Source organism: Lissotriton helveticus, chromosome 2_1 (assembly GCF_964261635.1).
Source record: "Lissotriton helveticus chromosome 2_1, aLisHel1.1, whole genome shotgun sequence".
NCBI classification, from domain to species: Eukaryota; Metazoa; Chordata; class Amphibia; order Caudata; family Salamandridae; genus Lissotriton; species Lissotriton helveticus.
In genome coordinates this window covers 1,546,107,413-1,546,132,537 of record NC_136059.1, presented here as the reverse complement: position 1 = coordinate 1,546,132,537, position 25,125 = coordinate 1,546,107,413, and the positions used below count along the sequence as shown (strand labels likewise).

The 25,125-nt window shown below is 45.8% G+C and overlaps 1 protein-coding gene across 2 annotated transcripts in view; it reads right to left on the bottom strand.

Moving 5' to 3' along the window:
- SPMAP2L (sperm microtubule associated protein 2 like) overlaps positions 1-25,125 on the bottom strand; it is a 928,058-nt gene that overhangs the window by 508,220 nt on the left and 394,713 nt on the right. For both annotated transcript variants that reach the window (XR_013607593.1, XM_078677574.1), the window contains exon 3: positions 24,368-24,556. Coding sequence is in view for 1 of the 2 variants with exons in the window: in XM_078677574.1 (XP_078533700.1) it covers positions 24,368-24,556 (189 nt within the window). In the remaining variant the exon portion in view is untranslated. The remainder of the gene's footprint in view (positions 1-24,367; positions 24,557-25,125) is intronic.

The following is a 25,125-nucleotide window of genomic DNA, read 5'->3' as shown; positions in this document are numbered from 1 at the left end:
TAGGACATGTAATAGTGTGGGTGACATGTCCTTATAGTGAAATACTGCCAATTTCGTTTTTCACTGGCCCATAGGATAGAATGGGGAATTCTGTGTCCCATGTGTACCTGCTTATCTCCCCATAGGAGCAAGATGGGAAGCTGAAGTCTGTTATCCCTGAACTCAGAATTTGATAACGCATCTTTTAGGAAAGATGGTTTTTAAATTCTGTGTTTGAAAAAAGCACTTTTAGAAAGTGGCTATTTTCCTGTTCAACCTTTCTGTGTGCCTCTGCCTGTTTGTGTATTGACTGTCTGGTTTGTGAGTGACAGGGGCTGGGGTGGCTGCAGGAGGCTGGGGGGTCAGCCTTAGGCTGAATAGACCTATGTACACTTAGAGTGGTAGGAGGAGTTGCAGCTGGGCCTGAATAGGACTGTGCCTGCCTTCCACAATGCTGGTTCCACCTCCTGTGGTGCGTCTAATAGCCCTGGCCCACACTCACAAAGGAAGAAGACCTGCCCTGGCAGAGTGCCCACAGAACTGGTTGGGACTGGATCCTGGACCCCTCACACATGAAGAACAAAGACTTTTGGGGTATAAGAGTAAGACCTGAAACCTCTGTAATTTAGACTACTTCTACAATCAACAGGAACCTCTGCCCAAAGAGATCAACTGAAGAGACTGAAAAGGAAGACTGCCCTTGCTGTGTGTTCTGGGGCTGACCTGCAGTTTGCTGAACCTACTGAGGGCGAGGACAAGGGACTTTGCTGTGTGCTGTGACCCTCCTACTTGAAAACCATGGACTTTGCTGTGTGCTGTGTCCTGAGAGTCTCACAGGGCCAGAAGAGAGCTGGTCTGTTAAAACTCAGGAACACAAAGGTTTACCACAAGAAACCATTTATCAATATCTGAGTGCCTCCTGAAGTCTGCACCCTCGTTAAACTGCCTGCGTGTTTTGCAGACTCGGTGTATTTATCGACACACATCTGGGGGCCTGTTATGAGGACTGCATTGCCTGGAGCGTGATTTGCCCCGGCTTTGCAGACAGTGCGCCACTGAGGGTCTGCGGGGCGTCTGCTTTTCACCGCCGCCAGCCCGAGGGCTTCATCGGAAGCACTGTGCCCCGAAGGAATCACTGCCACCGCCCGGGGGCTCCAGTGAGAGTGCTGTGCCGACTACCTTATCGCAAGCCGCGGTGTGATTGGCCCGAGCGCTGCGGGTTGCCTAGTGACTGGATGGCTCGGCCGGAGCCACGCTGGGATTTGGCAAGCCCGCATCGCCTGAAGCTAAGCGCATACTTCAACCTCGTCGGCCCCGGCCTGCCGCCTAGCAACTAGGGGCTCGGCCGAAGCCGCGCTGCCATTTGGTGAGGAAGCCACGTTACATCTGAAACCAGGGGCGCTCTACCAAAGTGAAGCCGCGCCACCCGGAATCAAGACGAATTGAAGTCGTCCTCTGCTCCGCACATCAAGAGCTAACTGTCCCCGCTCTGGGACCGAAACTGGGGGAGCCGTGTGCATTAACGCGTTGTCTGCTGCACATCTCAGTAGAGGGTATTCACTAGAATAAGCACGTTTCGCTCTACGGCAGGGACAATCGATAAGATCCTACCCTTTGTGGTGACTAATGCCTGCTCGCGCTCTGCGAGTCACCGCCAAACTCAATTTAGAAGTGCCTCTATTCTGACAAGTACTCTTTCTAGAAAGGTGAACATTGATAAAGATAACTGTTTCCACTAGAATTACAAAGAAAAAGCACGCAAAGGTGTTTTTTGGCCAAGAGAACGGTGAATAAGTCATGTAACATCACGCCAGTGATTTTGGAAGTAACTTTATTTATATGTATGTGTATTTATGGGCGTTTTGATCTGACCTAAGCTATATAAAGATAGTGATATTTTTATAAACAACCTGTGTGGTGTTCATTTGTGGTGTTTCACTTTGTTACTGTGTGTGTTAGTGCAAATACTTTACACATTGCCTTGGGAATAAGCCTGTCTGCTCGTGCCAAGCTACCAAGGGGGTGAGCAGGGGTTATCATCAGTGTGTGTTTCCCCCTTACCCTGACTAGAGTGGTGGTTTCTGCCTGGCTTTGGCGCAAGCCTCAGTCAACCAGAAATCCCATTTCTAACACTCATTCACCCAGGAAAGCAATATACCGCCAGGAGTCGAGGGAACTTCCACATCAGCACCGGGCAGCACATACGGGTGTGAGCAGCTCCTGCAGCCCGTGACACTGTTAATACTCAGTGTACTCATTCACACAGAAAGCAGTAAACCCCCTGGAGGCAGGGGGAATTCCACAGCAGTGTCGTACAGTGCATAAGGATGCAAGCAGCTCCCACTGCACGGTACACCGTTAATCCTCTGCGGAATCATTCACCCAGAAAGACACATGCTGCCCGGAGGCAAGAACACTTCCATGGCAGCGGCCGGCAGCGCATAAGGCTGCAAGCAGCTCCCGCTGTGTGGGACACACATGGGATGCAACTGAGCAAAGGCCGTGTGAAAAGTGGGTTCATTCTCTCTAGTGGTTGATCTCTTCCTCGACCCCCCTATCTCTATATCCTACCGGTGAAATAATGCGCCGTCATAGAGAAAAGAAAATGAACCACTCAATTGTCGAGTAAGGATAAATCTAAAGCTAACAGCATAGTAACTTTTTTACCCAATGCGAGGGGGGATAAATGAGGAAATAAGCAAAGTGGAGGAAAGGCTAGTGAGACCTCAATGGGCGGCGAGGGTCATTGTTATTTCTAAAGAAGATACACATGTGCTATGGGGTAGACTCAAATAAGAATAATCTCCTGCATTGTCTTTAAAGTGAGAAATCCCGGGGCATGGCCAAGATGGCAGCGATATAGGATGCATCGTTCTGAGCTCCTGCCCGGCGTCTGCCCCACCCAGCACTTACTGCTGAGACCAAAGACATACGCAGGGACATGGACGAGATTGGAGAGCGGGTGGTTGCCCTAGAAGACTAGAGCGACACTGCAGTGTCTGAGTCCACCGTCCTCCAACAAGAGGTGGTTAGACTGCAGGATCAGCATGTCGACATCCAAACCCATGTGAAGTACCTGGAGAACCGGTCGCGCATACACAACATACAGATTTGAGGAGTGAAAGTCACGGAAGACACCAGGGACCTGTTCACTTTCGCCAAGGGACTATTCCATCATATCTTGGGCGACTCCTCTGACGCTGAGATCAAAATTGACAGGGCCCACAGAGTTGGTACACCTCGAGCGCCTAACGCCCCACCAGCAGACATCCTCGTGTGTGTCCAGGACTTTAGTACCAAGGAGGCTATCCTAACAAGGGTGAGATCAATGCACCCCATCTCTTTCCAGGGGCAATCCCCGGTGTTATTCCAGGACTTGGCTCTGATTACTCTCCAGCGACATCGTCAGTTCCGCCCTGTCACGGAACACCTTCAACAGCAAGGAATTTCATATTCCTGGGGACACCCCTTCAGACTTATATTCCACCATAATGGCAAACTCCACCAACTTCGCTCCCTCACAGAATCCTGCAGCCTTCTGGGCCTTACCCCACCATGCGATGACAATGATCAACGTAGCACAACCTCTGGGCCTGAGATCTCCCCGTCAGGCTGGTGGCGACAGAGTCGGCGGAGGACCTCCAGAAACCGAACAAGGCGGAAATAACCAGGAGTCAACAGGCAACCCTTGCCTCCGCATCGACGCCCAGGTGGGAGCAGGGTCTGGCAACAAGTGAATGGACTGGGGTGCCCGATGTACTAGCACTTTCTTCTCTTTGCAATGGGCGGGCGGCGTGTGGGGCTGAGACCTCCATACTTGGTCACAACATGGACCCCGCTTCAATGTTCTGCCGGTCATCCCGAGATGACAGACTAATTTCCTTGATATTATTTGTCTTCAATGTTATAGTTTTTGCTCTCCTATGGAGCTTTATTTTTGGAGAGTTTTTGGGTTTTCTGGGTTTGGGTTCCCTCGTCCACCTTTCCCCATTGTGCCGTAATTGTTTTGCGATCCACGATCATGGTCCTCCTCTTGCTGTGATTCTCCAATCGATGAAATGCACAGCTCGTGCCATTGCATCCCCTCCCCTTCTTAGTCTAGATGCCACATAACTCTCTTAAAATTCTCACTCTAAATGTGCAAGGTTTGAATCATCCTATCAAACGGGCCGTTCTCCACTATCTAGAACACTCCAAAGCCGATTTATGTCTCCTAGAGGAGACCCACCCTCTCCCCAAAGACCATCATAGGATGAAATCCCGCATATTCCCGACCCAGATGTTCTCGTCTAGCCCCACTAAGTCTGCTGGAGTTGCCATATTGGTTTCCCGATCCTTTCAGGTTAGAGAGTTACAGGAAAAAGCCTAGATCAGAGGCCGCCTGCTCACATATCAGTTCCTAGTGGGTGGGATGACCTTCGTTGCAGGATCAGTTTATGCACCCAACGAGGGACAAGAAAGATTGCTCCATGACGCTTTAACTGACGCAACAGCCACAACAGAACAACGCCTACTACTGGGGGGTGACTTAAACCTTTTCTTCGACAACAGCATCGTCCCTTCCTGCCAGAGGATGGGCCAGACTGGCACGCTGTCATCTGCTGGAAGGTTCCACCTACATGAACTGGAGCTTATTGACCTTTGGGGACATTTCCACCATCACAGCCATGCATATACCTTTTATTCAAGCGCAGACAAAACCTATGCCAGGTTGGACTATCTCCTTAGCTCCGCCCCACTACATGCACTTGCGATCGACACTGAGATCATGACAGCTTCCCTATCAGACCACTCCCCAGTTATGGCCACTTTCCGGCTCCCACCAACTCAACAGCCCATACGACACTGGCGACTCCGTGATTCTCATCACAGAGATCCAGAAAGCCATTAAGAATGACCTTACTCTCAATGCCAATACCAACACTACCCTAGCGACGCAATGGGCGGCGCTCAAGGCGGTCATAAGGGGGGACTTCATAGCCATCTCCACAGCCAATAACCTCAAGCGCGGCCGCAAGCAGGCCAAACTCACTCAACGAGTTACAGAATTAGAGCAGATGCACCAGCGGACTGGTGCTCACTGGGTCTGGCGATAGCTGTGCATAGAACGGAAACAGCTAGCAGCACTTGACCAAGACAGGGCCGATTTGAAGCGCTCCGTCTCCGTCACTCATACTACACAGGCGGCGACAGGTGTGGCCGCCTTCTAGCCCACAAACTGAGGGAAGCCAGGCAGAAGCAGGGAGACCAGGCCATTCGCTCTGCCAAGGACGAACTCGTCACGGAGGACTCTGCAATAGCTGAAGTCTTTCGAGACTTCTACGCTGGGTTGTGTTCGAGTGAACCGTTGGCCAATCACCTTAGCGCCGATTACATAGCAGCAGCACACATACCCTCTCTCACCCAGGCGCAAGCCGATGATTTAGATAGGGACATTAGGACAGAAGAAGTAATCGCAGCTATCTCACGTCTTAAGCTGGGCAAGGCCCTCGGGCCAGACGGCTATTCACCAGCCTTCTACAAGACATTTTGCACCCTGGTGGCTCCCCTACTGACGGGCTTGTTCAACTCCTTTGCACAGACCGAGGCTATCCCCGACAAGATGCTTGAAGCGTCCATTGTAGTCATTCCGAAGCCCGGTAAAGATAAAATATCCTGTGGCGCATACAGACCAATATCCCTACTGAACATAGATATTAAACTTTATATCAGTATATGTTATGTTATGTTATGTTATTTCCACTTGTAACGCGCACGGATACTCATGAGTGTCCCGGCGCGGAGCTCGAAGGGAACAAGGAGAAATTAACAAACAAAGAGATGTGTCTTAAGTTTCTTTTTAAAAATAGCAGGGTTCTGAGTCGACCGTAGGAAGAGGGGAGGGCATTCCAGGCTAGGCTGGCCTTCACGGCAAGGGAGCTGCCTCCCATCCTCTGAAGTCTGAAGCGAGGTAGCCGGGCAAAGCATTGAGTGGCGGAGCGAAGGGCACGAGCCGGAAGGTAAAAGGAGAAACGCTTCTGTAGATAGAGGGAGCCAAGGCCATGAAGGGCACGATGGGCCAGAACTAAAGATTTAAATCTGACTCTATCTGCAACAGGAAGCCAATGAAGAGAACGGAGTTGAAAGGTCACACTAGTCCCGGCAGAGAGGCCCAATAATGATCTGGCGGCCGTATTCTAGACTACCTGAATTTTTTTAAGCAGGTAGCCAGGAGACCCGACAAAGAGAGCATTGGCATAATCCAAACGGGAAAGGATCAGGGTGCAGGTGACAGTTTCTCTAGTTGCTTGGGGAAGAAGCGGGAAGAAGGTGCGCAGAGTCTTGAGGAGGCCAAAGCAACAGCCTACCAGTTTCTTAATGTGGGAGGAAAAGGAGAGACTCTCGTCAAACCAGACTCCCAGGTTTTTAGCAGGGTGTCCTGTCGCAGAGGGGAGCGGGGAATCAGGGGGCCACAGCTGTTCACGGAAGTCAGTGGGAAAGCTGCCAAACAGTAAGATTTCAGATTTTTGCTCATATTAGCAACTCGCTTAGCACCATACATGTCCCAATTGGTTGAACCAGACCAGGTAGGATTTATCCCACTGAGACAAACGAGTGATAATACCCAACGGGTCCTCCACTTAATTGAAAAGGCCTCTCGTACCCAAGGAGAGTACATGCTGCTGACCATCGACGCAGAGAAGGCCTTTGACAGGGTGCCCTGGTTGTATCTGGAGCAGGTCCTCGTGCAAGTAGGCATTGGTGAGAAATTGTGCACACAGATCATTAATTGTTATCGGTTTCCCCAGGCAACAGTCCGAGTCAACGCCCACATGTCCTCTTGCTTGCCCATTGTGAGGGGCACTAGATAGGGGTGCCCCCTTTCGCCCCTATTATTTGCACTCTACATGGAACCCTTAGCACTACGTGTTCAGCACCACCCCCTCATTTCCGGGATTAAGTTTGGTGGAGACATACATACTACAAGCTTGTACGCGGATGACATCTTACTATCCCTCTGGAACCCAATCCCCGCGTTAAGATCCCTCTTCATTGAATTGCATAGCTTTGCGCAAGCCTCGGGATTTAAGATCAATATGGACAAATCAGTAGCTCTTAATATCTCTCTCCGCACACCTTAACTCACCTCCAAGAAGAGCACCCCATGCAATGGTCAACCTCCTCGGTCCCATGCTTGGGAATCCAATTGTCTCCCTCCTTACAGGCCACAGTTGAAATTAATTATTTAATACTTCGCTTGCATATACGCAAGGAGTTGGGCCAGTGGAAACATCACACTCTGTCTTGACTTGTTAGAATTGCGGCCACTAAGATGACCATCCTCCCCCTGATCTTGAATTTATTTCAGACCTTGCCTCTCCGCCCTCTTTTTTGCTGGATTCAACAGACCCAATCAGATATCGCACAATTTATTTGTGTCAGGATTACGCTCCACAGGATCCGATTGTTGCTCATAGGGGTCCACCTCCAAATGTTACCAACCCCCTGACTTTACGTAACAGGGAGTTCGAACCATTAGGCGAGGTATATAAGGGAAGGGAAAGGAGCTGCTGGGATAAAGGCTCTGAAATGACATAAACATATAACATCTGTTAAACACACTTAACATATCATACGCTACTCTCATATAGTCTCACTAAAATAAAGGCATACCTGAAGGAGACCAAAACAACACCTCCTTCACAACCATTAAACGTTAGTAGCAGTCCTTGAAATGTCTCAGATAATAATTCAAACTAAAGCACAACTGAGGAATAATGAAAACAAACTTTCTTTGCTGGGTTGCAAAATACCAGGTACTTTCAATGAAGTGTAAGAGAATAACCCAACACACTATGATCTCTATGCGTCCCAGAACTGTATGGCTCCAGGAGTATTATATATTCATATTCCTTTTGAGTCTAGATATGTTCATTCTTTCAAATAGAGTCTTTACATAGATACACACGGTAGAACGTAGTGCCACTACTGAACTCCGCTGTACTACTCTCTTTGGATCTTTGAGAGACAAAAATGGCTGGGAAAACACGGTAGCAAGTGGCCACTAGACACACATTACTCCGCTTTAGGAAATAACCTCGAAAGCACGGTACACGTTAGCGCGTGGCAGAACACTCACTGCGCTCCGCTACAAACTCCGAATCCAAATCCAACTGCGGTGACACGTGCCGCAACAACTAAGCCCCAGCAAAACAATCCGGAAATGCAGGCTAAGAAGAAAATCAGTAACGCGTGGTCGGCCGACACACAGCGTTCCGATTTAACAGAATGCGCAGCCGCGCAAACACCAACTCACCACCTTGTTGAGTCTGAACAGGATATCAGGAACTTCTTAGCAGGCCCCGCTTGACAGGATCGGGACGGCTGAACAAGGAGGCAACACACTCCAGGACGCGGTGAACACCAGAACAGGAAACAGAATTAAGCGCATCCACCTCAGCGCGTCTCAGTGCTAAGTACCTCCCCCACCTCAAGGAACATGGAGGATGTAGTTTCAAATACCTGGTAGGTGCCCAAGATCGCGATCGCGGATCCTGACAATTTGGCAGGGCCGTAAGCCTCGGTTCAAATACGTGATAGCAATCCTCCCGCTGGAGGAGAGGGGGCTCGGGGTGCCCGATCTCCAACTATATTTCTGCGCCTCGCAATTAAGATACTTAGTAGAATGGCATTGTCTAGAATCGGAAAAATATTGGCTGTTTCAAGATCAGGCCTTAGCGGCCATGCCTCTCCAAGGCATTCCTTTCCTTCATACATCACACAGACTGCCTAATCTTTATGCATCATTTATTACGAGCACAACTATGGAGGCCTGGGACCGCACTAACACTGCCCATAACCTGATTACCTTTCCCTCACCCCTTACCCCGCTTTTTGATAACCCAGATTTCCAATCAGGCATGGGTGTGTCGGCCTTTCCTGCTTGGCGCCTCACCGCATGCAGATCCCTGGGCCAACTCTTCGATCTAGAAGGGATTTCTCCCATTCCCACAACTTAAAGCTGACCTCGCTGAATCAGAATGCCTGCCTTACTTACAGCTTTGTCACTGGGCACTCCACCCGCATATCAAACCTGAGGCCCAACGCTTCCTGACCCCCTATGAAAAATTGCACATCACCTGCACATCCGATAAAAAAATCATCTCTGACCGTTATAAAATGTTACTGGCAACAAATACGCACACATACAATGCCAGCCGAGCACGGTGGGAACGAGACTTAGGCAGGACGCTTAGTCACAAAGAATGGGAGGGTATATACCACAGGGCCCGGCACTCAGCATACCACATGGGACTCACTGAGACGCTGACTAGAATAGCCCCATATTGGTATTACACACCGGAACGCCTGCACCAATTCGACCCATGACAAAGTGCCGACTGTTGGAGGGTCTGTGGGAAGGTGGGCACCTTGGTACATCTTCTATTGGACTGCGACTATATCCAACCATACTGGCCACAGGTGCTGAATGAAGCACACACCCACTTCGAGACACAACTTCCGAGATTTCCTGCGTACATTCTATTGGGACTACCCAATCCCTTAACATATCCGCTTAAATCCCTGAGAGGCCGACTAATTGCCATTGCATTGGGTGCAGCCACACAGAACATCCTAACTCACTGGCGCACTCCCCAAGCCCCCACATTTTCTGGATGGCTACAGCGGCTTTGGCAGGTATTGGGTATGGAGAAATAAACCCTCACACTAGCGAGAAAATGGTCTGACTTTCAAGAGCTTTGGCAGCCCTTTTTGTCCCTCCTCCCATCGGAGTTTCGCTAACTGACATGTCCCAGATACCTGAGGCTTCTCAGTCTTTCAGACACACAACCCCCACATCATGGTGCCTCACAACAACATAGGCAGCCACGCTGACTTCCATATTATTCCTTCTTCCCTTTTTTTTTTCTTTTTGTTGGTGGACGAGTGGGTGTGGGGGGAGGAAATGTTGGATTAATGCCATTTGTATTTCCCATTTCCCCTTTCCCTTTTCTTCTCTTGTTTACAGTCGTCCTGCTCCGAGCATCTTACCTTGGAATGCTATAATTTAAGACACTTGTTGTCTGTATCGCATTGATCTCATGGAGCTGGGGGTCTTGTTTGTTATTGCTCGAAAATGTAATTAAAGATTTAAATCATAAGGTGAGAAATCCCTTGATTAACTCATGCACCATTGTCCATTGAATTAGCAACCCCATCGGATTCAGACTGTTTGCCCCCAGCCACAAATGAACAAGGGCTGTACTTGTTAGTAGAAGAAAAGGTAAATCAACATCCCGGCCGCATCGGGGAGAGATCCTGATTGCTGAAAATGTAACAACTAGACTTAACCTTAACGGGGAGTGTTAGACCTGGCCCCTTGGCGTGGGTCTCCCTTCCACTTTTTGTTACTGTGCCTCATGTGTTTTGCTGGTGTTAGCTGCTCAGAGCACTGTGCCAATGCCAATCAGTGCCACAGTGCAAGTGCTCCCTGTATAAAATGTATGTATTGATTGGATTCCAATATTGCCTTATTTGGTTTACTGTCAGACCCCAGTACAGTGCACCAGGAGTGCCCAGGGCTTGTAAATCCAAATGCTGATAGTGGGCTTGCAGCACTGGTTTTGCCACCCACAGAAGCAGCCTTGTAAAATATGTCTAAGGTCTGCCATTGCAGAACCTGTGTGCAGTCTGGTACTGTCATGCTGGCTGGGCAAGTGCACCCACTTGCCAGTCCCTAATCCTTCCCTTGACTTCATATTAGTCACCCCTATGGTAGGCCCAAGGGCAGGGAATATTGTAAGTATAAGGTAGGACAAGCCCTGATGTGTGTGGCATGTCCTAATAGTGAATTACAGCCATTTTCGTTTTTCACTATTGCAAGGCTACCTATTCTCCATAGGCCAGAATGGGCTGTTAGAATTATTACACTTTATAATCCTAGCAGACTCAGAGAACATGGTAGAAATTCGAGTTTAGTATGCCTGACCTCAGAATAATAAAATACATCTTTTAGTAAAGTTTTTTTTAGTATTCTGTGTTTGCAAATACCTCTTTTAGAAAGTAGGTATTTGCTTGCCTAACCATTTCAGCCGCCTCTACTAGAATGTGTATCTGCTGTCTGGTTTCTGTGAGTGACAGGGCTGAGGAATTCCAGGAGACAGGCTGGGGCAGCCCGGTGGTGAATAGAGAGATTTACATCCAGATGGGTGGTTAGGAGTGCGCCTGGACTCTGAATAGGACTGTGCCTTTCCACCACAATGCTGACTCCACCTCCTGTAGAGCGTCTGATGTCTCTGCCCTGCACACTGAAAGAAAAGTCAGAGTCATGTCAACAAAGTGCTCCAGAACTGGGCTGGACTAGGCAAAGGCCCCCTGGCCTCAGAGAACAAAGGATTAGGGGTATACGTATTGGGACCCTGCTCCCAAGAAATTAGATCCTGCTTTGACAAGAAGAAACCTCTGCCCGAGGAGAAGGAACTGGGAAAGCTGTAAGGAGGAATACTGTCCATGACCTGGGGAATTGGCCTGCAGTGGTTGCCTTGCTGCTGAAGGAAAGGAGAAAGACTTCAAAAGACTTTACTTTTAACTCGTGCATAAAGATATCCAAGGGCCTGTGAGTGAGCTTGCCCCCTGAACGAAGTCCCAGGACCAGTGGACTTCAACCGCCTCGCAATCTGCCGCTGGAAACACTGTTTTCAGTATTTGCCAAGGCCGGGAGCTGTGTACGCCTCGTACAACCAAATCGTGTCCAGCAACGCACCGTACCCCGCCTGTCTGCCTCAATCAACACAACCAACGAACCGTAGGTCGCACCGTGACTGGCCGACCCCACCATGTACAAACGCTTTGCCTCATCGAGTCATCCTGGTTGGTACGACCAGCACACTGCCGCCGAGTTCAAGGCTGCCGATAGCACCTGAAAGGGGAGTACGCTCCGTACGTCCACGTCGCACTCCAGCCAAGACTGAATGCCGCGGCTCCCGCAGTATGGCTCGTACGCCGCATCATAAGCTGAACGTCTCGCATCCAGCACCGTTCGCCTCACTCCACGCGGCTCTCCGCTCTACGCCTCGCACCGACGACTGCAAAGAGCCGGGGCTCGCACCTTTGGTGGCCGACAACGCTTCTGCATCACCTTCTTTTTACAGCACCTCGTCCATGCCGGACTCATTGCACCAACGTACTGTGTACGCCTTGAACCCCCATCCTAATACGCATCGGACTGAAGCGTCCGCTGCACGCATTAGATTCCTTGTGTTAATTTGCCGTAAGAGCCGAACCAAGAGTCGCACAGAACTTAAAAACTACGCATTTAGCCAGAACTCTTTATTGCAACCAGTATTGTGGGCCATTTTTGTCGTTATTTTGGTCTTGTGCTAAGCCTTATATAAAAGATACCTATTTTTGATATATTTCCAGTGTGGTGTGCATTTCTGGTGTTGTCACTTAGTTACCGCCTGTGGTCATAAATGCTTAACCTGCAAACGTCTCTGAAATAAGCCTTGACTGCTCGCGCAAAGCTACCTAGAGGGTGAGCAGGGGTTATTTTGGGAGACTACCTACTTATTCTGACTCGAGGAGAGGGTCCCTGCTTGTCACAAGTACCTACCTGTGCCAACCAGAGACCCCCAAATCTAACAAGGAGGATGTTACTGCTTTTAAAAAACAGTTGCAGGAATTTAAGGAGAGGCATGTTCAGTGCAATGGGAATTATTATTATAATCTTATTCGAGGAAGATTCAAAAGAATTGACTCTTTGGAGGCCTCTATTAATATCAATTATGGACACATTTTAATTTTAAGAGGAGGGGGCATTCCCCAGTGAACTTGAGCACAGCATCTCACCCATTGCTGCATACGCGAGTGCCAAGCAGGGCAAGGAGGTATTGCCAATTTCAGTAGAGTAAGGAATACGCTCATCACAGGATGTTAGTCAAAGTTCAGTTATTTTAAATGAAAATTTGCCAACACAACAATGATCATTTAAGAAGGATTAGAAGATTAGCTAACCCAGGAAAGGGGAGATCGTTCCTTCATTTCTTCCCAAAGCAACTTCACTAGTGATTGTCTTAAAATGGGTACCATGTTTTAGGTCAGGTCAGAAGGAGGAATAACATGAATGACTTAACAAAGTGCAACATTGCTTGAGCCAGAGAGTTGGAAGGTTTCAATACCTGGAGGAGGACATTAGCATGGCGTGGAATGTTCCCTGGTTAGGGAGGCAACCCACATCCTGTCCAGAAGATTGCAGTCGTTAATTTCCAGTCAGCTTCTTATGTAGGACAAGCACTGCCTCTTCTTGCCTTCAATCATCACTAGTTAAATAAATTGTGACAGTTCCTATAGGCTTTTATTGCCCTGATTCCATGGGAGATAAGGTGTACCTGAAAGGTCAAGATGCTGAGGGATTTGTGAACGGTCAGGTGCAGCGTGAACCTCACTTGATGAATAGTGTGCCTATATTTTCGCTCCCCCAGCGAGTACCCATAATCGGTTTACCCTTTTGAGTGCCATGTAGGACCAAGATTGACAGACATTGAGAATCAGAGGGGTGTAGAAAGCAGATTACTTTTTTACAAATTAGCATGAGGATGCAAGGTGGTAAACAAGTATGGAGGATTGTACTTCGATCTGCACCACAGAGTCCACTGTGGTTATTCTGTTCTCCTGTCAGTCTTATCATGGTAGAGCTAGAGAGAGTTAGTGGTTTTAAATGCAGGTACTCTTTCTGGGAATTTTTTCAAGAACATTTTTGATGTTCCATATTATCAATTGCTTTGAAATGATTTTAAGAGGGGCAGTGCTTGTGTTAATTATTTATTATATTAACATTTTCTCCTCCGCTAGTACTAATGATGTTTCAAAACTTGAAAAAGATCTGAAGTGTTTCCTTGCGATAAGGGACAAAGGGGCACATGCATCATTGTTTTTTGCGGTTTAAAAGGGGTAGATTTACAGAATCTGCCCCTTCGCGACTGCAATTTTTGCATTTGGGATGCATCATCCCAAATCAAAAAAATCGCTATTTAAGTAATCGCTAAATTTGCGATTACTTAAATTGCGATTCCCTAAATGCAATGCAACAACCCAAAAAAATAGCAGTTTCGTTTTTTTTAAGAAACGCAAATTACCATGAACTTACAGTTGATGGTAATTTGCAAAAACTTCGAAAAATGCACAAAAGTGCATTTTTCAAAGTTCAAAGTTCTATGTTGCACAAACACATGCCCTTGGGGCATGTGTGTGTGTGCAACATGTTTTTAATTGCACTTTCAGGGGTGCATCAGGGTGTCCTTTTGGCACCCTTGCACCCTTGAAATTGCATGCGCAATTTGCGAGTACCTATTTGGTTATCGCAAATTGCGCATGCAATTGCCATTGATTACTCTAGGCCCATAGGCATGAATAGGAAGCCATTCCTTATTTGACATTCGCAATTTGTGAACCGCAAATGAGGAATGTGTAGGAATCGTGAATTATTTTGCAATTCCTACATGCATAAGGAATTGCAATTCCTAAATTGCGTTTTCTTAAAAATCGCAATTTAGGAATAGCAATTCCTAAGTTTGATGCATGTGGCCCAAAAAGATTTTAATAATTTGGATGGGAGAGTTCAATATTACAACATATACCTTAGATGCTAAAGAGGTTTGTGGTTTGACCAACAATGGAGGAGAGGGTTTGAACCACTTTCTTCATTGTGCTTATGGAGAAGCATTAAATGGGATCTTCTAGAAAGAAAACTGAATTTTTATTAATGATCTCCTCCGCTTGCTGGTCAAGACACCATCAACGTTTTTTGGGAATGGCCACTGTAGTACTGTCGATCATATTTCAATTTCAGTAAATTGTATTAGCTGTGTTGACAATCTGAACATTCTTATGTTGGGTTTAAGTGATCATAATCCTTTTACTGTGAGCTTGAAAAAGTTTGAAGTGGGGGTGAAACCAGATTTACTCACACAGGGGATAATTGTGGGAAGGCAAATAGGGATTGCCCTGAAATGGGAGAGTGTGGATACCGAAATGCTGTTCACTAATTTAATTAGGTCACATGCTAGTTTAGTAGCTGCTTGCCTGGGTGAAACAGTGGATGGGAAGGCTGTCTTAGCTGCATTTGGAGTATCGGCTAATTATATTCAAAATGTTCTGACAGCTGCGATGACTGCCCTAGAGAGCCAGATCGAACGGTGGAATCGACTCCCATTGTCCATGGCTGGGCGTGTCTCCATAATTATAATGATAGTACTACCACGTTTTTTATATTTTTTCAATAATATCCCCGTGCCCCTTACTAAAACGTTTTTCACACAGTTATGTTCCCTACGGTTAAAGCTTGTGTGGGGAAACAAAACTCCACGCGTGTCTTGGCGCGTGTTAACACTCCCATATGAGCGTGGCGGGCTTGGTGTGCCTGATTTTCACCTGTACTTTTTGGTAGCGCAATGCTCCTACGCATATCCATGGTTCCACCCTGACGCCCGGATTGTTTATCTATAACCGGAGGCCGATTTGGTATTACCGGGGCTGTTGTCCACCACTCTACCATCAGGATTTCCCAGAGACCCGCAGGATATTCAAACTGTTTCATCGACCTGCTGGGCGTGGGGGAGGCTGCGACGACTTATCGGCCTTGACCAGATGTACTCTCCGGCCCTCCCACTATCCTATCCCACCTGGCTACCAATCACTGGGGAACCGGTGATGAGGCACACATTAACCAAGTACCACATTTCCACAATTGGGGACTTGTTCCCTGACGGCCACGCCTTTTCCCTCACGGAAGATCCACCCTTCACGGAGAGATCATTTATGGACTCTTTTGTACTAACCAGGCTGCGCTCCTTGTTGTGTGCCTCGTTCCCCTCCCCCCGGAGGAGATGACCCCCCTCACCTTCCTCATTCAACACCCTTCGGGCAGTCATTTGGTGTCTAAGTTATATCATATGTGCTGCGAACTTCTCCCTTCCCCGGATCTAGGAGTGCGAACTGCATGGGAGGCAGATTTGGGTTACCCTATTTCGGACGAGCAATGGCAGTGGTGCTGCAGGGCGACTAGGGACATATCCCTCAACAGTAAACATAAGCTCCTGCACTTTAAATTCTTGCGTAGATTATACTACACACCAGCGCGATTGCATAGGATAGACCCGGCAAGACCTCACACTTGCCCCAAGTGCGGTGGCCCCTTTGCGGACTTTGCACACCTATCGTGGTCGTGCCCTGTGATCCGTGATTATTGGTCCCGGGTGCACCTCACACTTAGTGAAATGCTGCTCATGAATCTGGTGCCCATCCCTGAGATTGCCCTTTTGGGCTATGTGGCTGAATTCCCACGAGCGACACGTAAACTGGCAGCGCTTGGGTTCTTACTAGCCAAGCGCGAGGTGGCATTGCGATGGTGTGACTGCCGCCCCCCGACACATGATTCTTGGCTCCGGAGCTTGGCGCGTTGCAACACCAACAGTGAGGAGTATTCCACCATGGTTCCCTCAACGTCCAGACCCATTGATATATCGGACCCGTACCGCACCAAATTATCTGACAGGATTCCCAGGCAAATATCAGTCAAAAATTAAAGGATGGTTCGAACCAACTTGCAGTAAAACCCAAAAAGCACTGAAAAGGGCCCTGAGGTGTAGGCCTAAGGATAGAGCGCTGGTTAAGACGTGCAGGATTGATTACAAACATTCATTAGATAAGAAGAAAAGTAGTGTTAAAGAGAATGCTTGGGAAACTCTTCAGGTAGCAAGTACATATTCTGATAGCGCTGCCTTCTGGAAGGTGATCATTACCTATTATTTTAATGATGCTGCTCACCCAATTGTGGATACTGTAATCATGGCTGAGGAATTGCTTTGTTCACCATAAGTTGGCAGGGTATGCTCAGACGTGAGTCCCTTGCTCACTTTGCCACTGTATTCAAGCAAGCCTGGCTGAAGACGGCTGAAATGCCAGAAATTGGTCCTAGGAAGCTTGTTTCCGGTCCAGGGAAGGCATGGCTTGGCAGTTCGGGCTGATCTGTTCCCATGAGGCACAGGGTCAGACTGATTTGCATATGGTCATGTCTGAACTGGGGTGGCAGAGTGGGCTAAAGAACGGTGATGGATTAAACCCAGATCTTTTAACTGGGTGTGAGTGTTTGATTGGTTTAGATGCTCCGTCCATCATCACCCCCTTTTGTTAAATGTTAAATGTTAAATGTTGTATACTTGTAAAACGCACAGCTGCCCCAGCAAAGGGGCGTCCCGGCGCTGTATACCGCTGGGGAACCCGTCCTGGCTTTCCCTGTGGGATGGTCCCTACTGGGAATCCCCAAGGTGGAACCAGGCATCCCCAACGTTGATGGGGCCGTTGTGGAGATTAGGCAAGCTAATGCCCAGAGTTGCCGAGTGGGACCCCAGGTTAGAGTAGGCACCGAGGCGAGAATTGTCGAGTCCGCTGACCCTGGTCCACGACCCTGCCGCGTCGGGAATTGAACCCTGGTCCCGGGCTGACTTCTGCTCTCGGGTCTGCTGCCTCTAACCAGTGAGCCACACCACACCACTCCAGTGAGCCACACCACTCCATTTTGTACCGCTTTGTTCGCCATAAGTTGGCAGGGTATGCTCAGTCGTGAGTCCCTTGCTCACTTTGCCACTGGATTCAAGCAAGCCTGACTGAAGATGGCTGAAATGCCAGAAACCGGTCCTAGGAAGCTTGTTTCCGGTCCAGGGAAGGTATGGCTTGGCAGTTCGGGCTGGACTGTTCCCATGAGGCACAGGGTCAAACTGATTCGCATATGGCCATGTCTGAACTGGGGTGGCAGAGTGGGCTAAAGAACGGTGATGGATTAAACCCAGATCTTTTGACTGGGTGTGAGTGTTTGATTGGTTCAGATGCTCCGTCCATCACCACCCCCTTTTGTACCGCTTTGAGGAATCGGTTAGGCACTTCCAATCCATTTACTCAGTTTGAGCAGAGGAAAATGGGTAGGAAATGATTGATCTTAAGCATACTTGAGAGGTATGTACAGTGATTCCTATTGAGTTTAGTTTAACTGAGGTGACTGGTGCAATAAGAGCGAATAGGAAAAGAAAAGCCCCAAGTCCAGACGGCGTTTCATTGCATGCCTTCATCAATAACATTGACTTCTGGGTCCACTGGTGACAAATGTTCTTAGAGCAGTAACTGTGCATGTTCCTGGTTGCAGTCTATTATAGTGCCAATTTTTAAAAAGGGGTCTACATCTGATCCAGGTTGTTATAGACCAATTTCATTGATGGATTTGCCCCTTAAAGTGGCTGGAAGGATTGTTTTGGCCAAGCTGTAGGATGGTCAGAGGAAAAGGGTTTCATCAGTGACATACAGTACAGTTTTGGCAAAGAATTAGGGAAGGTGGAGCAATGTCTGAACTTATACCCCTTCTGAGTAACTATACCATAGTCGTGAAGTCAGACCATGTACAAAATCCTTTATGGACTTGCCGCCCCCCCCCCCCTATTTGATAGCATAAACCATTCAATTTTGTTGGGACTTATGTCAGATATGGGCGTTGATAGGCCGCTTTGTTTATGGACTTTTCACGTCAATTGTATAATGACAGCAAGGCCAGAGTATGAGAGTACGCTATAATAGACCGGAAGAGTGTACAGATTTGTTTGAACTTAGTAGAGGAACATGACAAGGGTGTATTTTAGCGCCATTTCTGTTCACATTGTATATTAATAATTTGGAAAGATTTTTATTTGAAAAAGCACGAGTGATGCACAATTAGGATCTCACCCACCACCGATAATGCTGTATGCAGATGATGCTGTTCTGAAGGCATGGACAGAAAGTGACCTTCAGTGCTTAATTGAGTCTTTTTATGAATAATTTGGATATCAAACTGAATGGTGGGAAATCATTTACAATGTGTGTTGAACTTTGAAGGAAGAAGGCAGGTGCTCATTTCTTGAAGGGCAATAATGTGTCATCTACAAATACGTTCTCTTATCTATGTTTTTTATTCAGTGCCCAAAACATCTGAAAACCTCTGTTGAAGAATAGAAGGTTGTACTTTGACAAAGCTATTTTTAAGCTGTTTAGATTTGCTTCAAGATTGGTCACCAGACCTCTAGAATAAATAATTACTCCACATAAAAGCGAATGTGTAGTGGGGGCAAACTATGGAGTAGGCATCTTGGGGTACTCTAATGTGGATATGATTCAGCAAACTGAAAATATGTGCCTGAAAAGGATGTTTTCAGTATCCTCTAGTTACTCCAATTAGATCTGTCATGCAGATCTCAATGTACCATTCGTAGAAGACAAAATACATCTTCTTGTGGAGAGCTGTGTGGATAAAAGAGGCTGCTTCATTGAATAGAAAGATCATAGCAGACAGTTTGGATCTGGAAGAGGATTGGCAAATTACTTGGCTGAATTATATTAAGACTTCATCTGATAGTATTGATTCATCTCCCTCCTATTAACACCCAGAATCGCTGAAGGGAATAAATAAAAGAGAGCTCTCCTCCAGGATTATTAAAATGAGAAATGAACAAAGGAAAGTAAAGAAATTTAGGAAGGCGACCGTGGTAGCTTTAGCCTATTATGATATAAAATATACAATATAGATTTTTATTGCCTAGATTTAGGTTAATTACTATCTACTATTTACATGCTCTTCAGGAGGGAAATAGCACCAGAAGGCAATTACCACCGTGGCCATGTGATAAGTTCTCAGTGCAAACTACTCTCTATCTAAACTTGTTTTGTGATTTTTATGTAGCACCGAGGAAAAGGTACATTCTACTGCTGATAACATATTTACGTTTGTACAATGTAAACCGCCTTTGCTGTATCTTTAGCACCCTAAATCCTGTTTAACTTGCTCTTCGATTGGAATTTTCTTTTGGTTAAGTCAAAAACAATAGGGGCATAGTATTTTAGGCTGGAATTCGGATTGCCTTTAATATGTATTTATGGTGGAATATGTGTGAATTTTGGGGGTTTATGTTGTCTCAAATTGTAATGAAATATGTATGATTGGATGCAGGATGGTGGCATATAGATTGTGAGGTCGGGTAAATAGAAATAATACCTTTTGTTTTATTTGTATGTGTTTTTTATGAAATAAGATGCTGATGTGTGACATATAGGTAAGATAGCCTAATAAAATGTACTTGACTGACTGACTGACAAGTGTGAGAATGAGTTGAGATTAAAAGCTGCAAGTGTTATAATAGCATACATGATGTAAGTAAATGAAATATCAAAGTTATAAGCAAACAGAGAAATTCTGTATGACAGTGCAGAGCTGATTGTATGGGGAAACTGCGGCAGCAGCAGTAATGCCATCACCAGATGTCCAGAAATAGTGTGATTACCAGCTTCAAGAAAAGATGTGGTAGAAGGAACAACACAGGTATTCCCCTACTACATTTTGCGGAACCACTTTATTTCCGATAATTTATTGAGTTATTTAATAAAAAAATAGGGGACAAGAAACTTTATTAAATGAACGTAAAAAGGGTCTCTAGCCACGAGCCTTATAATGCCACATGAAATAGTAAAGTAGTGGTCAGGCGATGTAGTAGTGGTCGATGATCTAAAACACGACCACCTGCGCTGCATCAGAAAATATGTTCCACGTGCAGTACTGCAGGTACATACAGGTACAATCTGGCTGTTCCAGCAACTCGTACACCAGCATCACTATAGTACACACAGAAGAACAAGGTCTCCTCAACGACGTGGATGCACTCTAGTTGAACACGTTAGAAAGAAACTATTTTAGCTTGTATCATGGTATGAATAAAGTTTTAAAAAACTCAAACAACTGTAGAGCAGGTGGTATTGCGCTTTTTCTGCAGAGTACCGTGCACAGTTCACAGGCACGTTGGTAGAAACTCTATGGCCTCGAGTCAGAGGTCAACGGATTACGGCACCTGATAAAATCCAATTTCCTGTGAATTAAATTGAACCCACTACAAGTTTCCCCCCTAACAGGGGTAAATGACCTGCAGATTTTGATACTCTCCACATCAAAATCTGCACGTAATGTTATTTACTTACCTGTTGAAGGTCGACAGTTTTCACCTACCAAAACTGAACGGGTGAAAACTCCCTGTGCAGTCTTTATCAAACCTGGAAAACTACTGGGTGTAGAAGAAGCCGCACCTCTTGAAAATTAATTGTGATCTCTGCACGAATAGAAGTTTGCAAAAGCATCACAATATAAGGCACTCAAAAATGAAGTCTCATAATTCATAAAACCAGCAATCTCGAGGCAGAACAAAGACATGATATTCACCAAACCTCTGCCACAATAAGTTAAAGCAATTAAGCAATGGCTTCGTTCAGTTGTGATTTAATGCACAGATGGTCCACTCATCTGTAACAGGTCCACTTGACCTGGAATTGACACAGTTTAGACAACCTTCCTTCACTGGTATCAATGGTGTAGATACAACGTGTGCCTTCCCTGGTCGTATTTATACGGACACTGAATAAAGTTGGGTTTTATGATCGATAAATTGACCAGATTTCTGCACTTTCCATACTCACCATATCATGTCCCTAAACAAAGCATAGTAAATTTAGGAACAGATACGAGATGGGGCCACGGCCATTCTCTATTTTGTGTTAGTACTTAAACCACCGGCCCTGTAAAAACCAGAGTAGACCCAGTATTCAGACTAATCATTTAAAGCCAAATTTACAACAGATTGAGTATATCCATCGATTATCTAAATTTGCCAAAGTCTCATCTGAGCAGCAAACTTCCATATGGTTTAAACCATTCAAAACATTTTAGCCCATTCCTGGGCACAAAATAAATTGGACTAAATTACACCTTCTGATTCTTTCCATAAACTACCCACACTTGTTCAAGACTTTCCCTGTGCAGGTATATATAACGGATCATGTGAAGTGTTTGGTTGATTGCATTTAGATAGGTAATCAAACAGATACAACTAACTTCAGTAGGATATAGTAAGCCATATAAAATAATTAACAACTTCTGGAGTAAGCTGGTAATATGATTCTCGTTACTGTTGTAGGACTGGGAGTGTGGTTTTAGAAACAAGTTTATTCTGAGGAGCCGGTGATTTCTTTTTACCTCCATCAAATCAGGAGAACCTACTTTGAAGTGTTAATGAGAATAACATTTAATAAAGGGAGCCTAAAAGCATAAAACAGTAGAGTGATGCAGGGTAGAATCTACAGACCACCAAGTGATATCTGCACAATGATTGTGATACTCTAGTGTTCAATTACTCTGAAAGCCTTGTGGAGAATGTGAGGATTTTTGCATACTCTTGTAGGACTATGAAGAAAAAAGACTACACCAGTAGAAGCAATGCCATGGTGTTCAACTGTGACCATTCACAAAGGTCTCCATATCTAATGACACAGTACCAACATGTCAACTAGCATGTCTGCAACATGATGATCAGAGAAAAAGATGCACAATAGCATGGACCGCTTCCAGAGCTCTTAATGCCTAGGGGAGTTGTTTTGGTATCAGTATTTTAATGCGGATGGTACAGGATTTTTGCATTTGGCTCATTATGTGCATAGGATCTTACTAGCCACCCCTGGCTGTAAACCAATGGTTACTTCACAGTGCTGGTCTTCAACCCCATAGGACCTCACAATCTCCTACTTTGAAGAAAAGGGATCAATGAATATATAAATAAGAGTTAAAGGCCATATATATTAGCAAACGCAGTTCAGTTGCTTCAATGCACATCAAGAACTCTGGGACTGGCCTCTCCATTCTACAGTGTCAATCTGTCAGCTGGCCCTGACAAGTGAAGCATTTATTCGTTCTCAAAACCATTCTCAAGTAATTATAGCTGCAATGAGCATTCTAGCTAATTTGGGAATGCACATCTCTATTGACTAGACGTAAAACACACGTATCACTGTCAGATTTCCTCTAATTAACTTCTTTGTATCTCGCTTTCCTTGGGGTCCTACATCATCGAGCTGTACTGAATGGATAGGTTTACCTTCAGGTACAACAGGGCAGATTCACAGAACTAACTTAAGACCAAATCTTAAACTTACTACTTTTGGTATTCACAGAAGGCATTTAGTAGTATTAAAGTTAGGATTTTGTGTTAAGTTTGACTTAAGACAAACTTAAGACAGACTTAAGACAACATCCTAACTTAAGTCTGTCTTAAGTCTGTCTTAAGTTTGTCTTAAGTCAAACTTAAGACAAAATCCTAACTTTACTACTACTAAATGCCTTCTGTGAATACCAAAAGTAGTAAGTTTTAGGATTTTGTCTTAAGTTAGTTCTGTGACTCGGGCCCCATAATCCCAACTGAGGATTGTCAGTCCGCACTCTCTTCATGAGCTAACTCACGTCTCGCTGACAACTGTGACTGTGTGCATACTGTCTCTCCTCAGGACCGATTCTGGAAAGGTAGCGACCCACGTGGGACCACTACAGACGGATGGTGCAGCCCCCACGCTGCCAATGCTGTTTTCCACCTAAAATCACGGGTGGCTTTGCTAGGTAAATTAGAGCTGTGTGGCAACTGTCCTGAACTAGGCTCACTCACTCTTCTCCCTCAGGGATTAAACTCACAACGGAGTCTCTCTGCGACCAGCTCTACAAAGCCCTATTGCTCCCTCATAAAATCATATTCTTCCCATAACATAGCTTTATGGGCTCTGAATATGTAGCACTGCAAGGCACCGTAAATTCACCCAGGCCTCTCAGACAGATGAGTGAATGGCTGAAGCATGTGTTTAGGATGCAACTACAGCAGTAGACCCTATCCAAATACTCAGAAACGTAAGGGCTGAGGATGAAACATTCATGATAATCAAATATGTCTGATGGCCCATATCATGCATTCGTCCTTCCATCAATCCTTGCTGTGTCAAACATCCTCTAGAAGAGGGCCTGTTCTACCAGGGTACTACATTCCATGAGTCCCACATTGCTCCAGATTGGAATTCCACTCCTATTTCAAATGATCACATTTCCCATTCATTTTTAAAAAGTCTCATCCACATTTAATAGAAGCTGTGAATCCTAAAATACCAGTCTTCTCATTAAGTACAAAGTTCTTGTCAGCACCATTGTAACTCTCAGCCAATATCCTTTATGGCTTTCTCCCTAATATGTATGTGCTTCCATGACCTTGACCAGGCCTTTGGGCCTGGCAAACGAGGGTGCCATATTAGAGTCAATTAGAAAGCAGATCTGGTGTGAGCTTTGTCTAATGCTTTTGTTGTTCCTGCTATGCTAGTTAGTTTTAGAATTGTTTTTGCCAGTATTGGTGATGCTTACTGTAGAAACTGTCTTATGAAGAGATAGTTACTGCAGAAAAGTCTGAAAAGCATGCCAGCATTTCCACAAATCACTAGTCTTCAATTCAACACAACAACAAAGCAAATGTTTACAGCACTATACCTTCTTTTTGGTTGGTAGAACCATATTCTTCATTTTCCTGACTGCTTGTAGACTTCTGTTTTGACAGCTTTGGTGAGGGTCTTTCCTCAGCTTCAGGAATGTCATCAGGATAGTCTGAAGCCAAAATGGAGTCTCCACTGTGCTTCACCGGAGGACCTTTATGAGTCTCTTCCGGTCCTGGTACTTGTTCTAGAATAACAAACAGCTATGTCAGTAAAAGAATGACAGGTGAGGGTAATCTTTAATACTTCCTTGGTGTACTACTTCATGAACAAGAACTAACAGTTGGCAAAAGCTTTAGGAAAATAAAAAACACAAATTCAAGTAGCTAGAACACTTTTTCAATACGCAATACCTATTTCTCATCTATTAGCAGTCTTTTCAGTGGTCTTTCAGTGGCCTCGCGTCTTATGAACCCTAGCCACCTCGACTAAGATGAGTCTTGCTGGAATCATTTCTAATGCAATCATGGCCATTGTAAAAAAAAAAAAAGGTAATTGCTTTGGAAAGCTGTAACTGGCCTTCCTGTCTCTGTGTCCACTGCAGGCAGGGGTTGTTTAGAAACATTGATGACACAGTATCATAATCAGCGATTAAGATGGAGCACCTTTTTTGCTGTGCATACTTTGTGTATGGTTACATCCAGACATTAATGCTATTCTTATCTCGCAATGCACAAGCATGACCGATATTTAATTCCAATATGTATTTAGGTGGTTTTCATTTTAAGCAGAACTATTTAACGTGTAGGTACACCA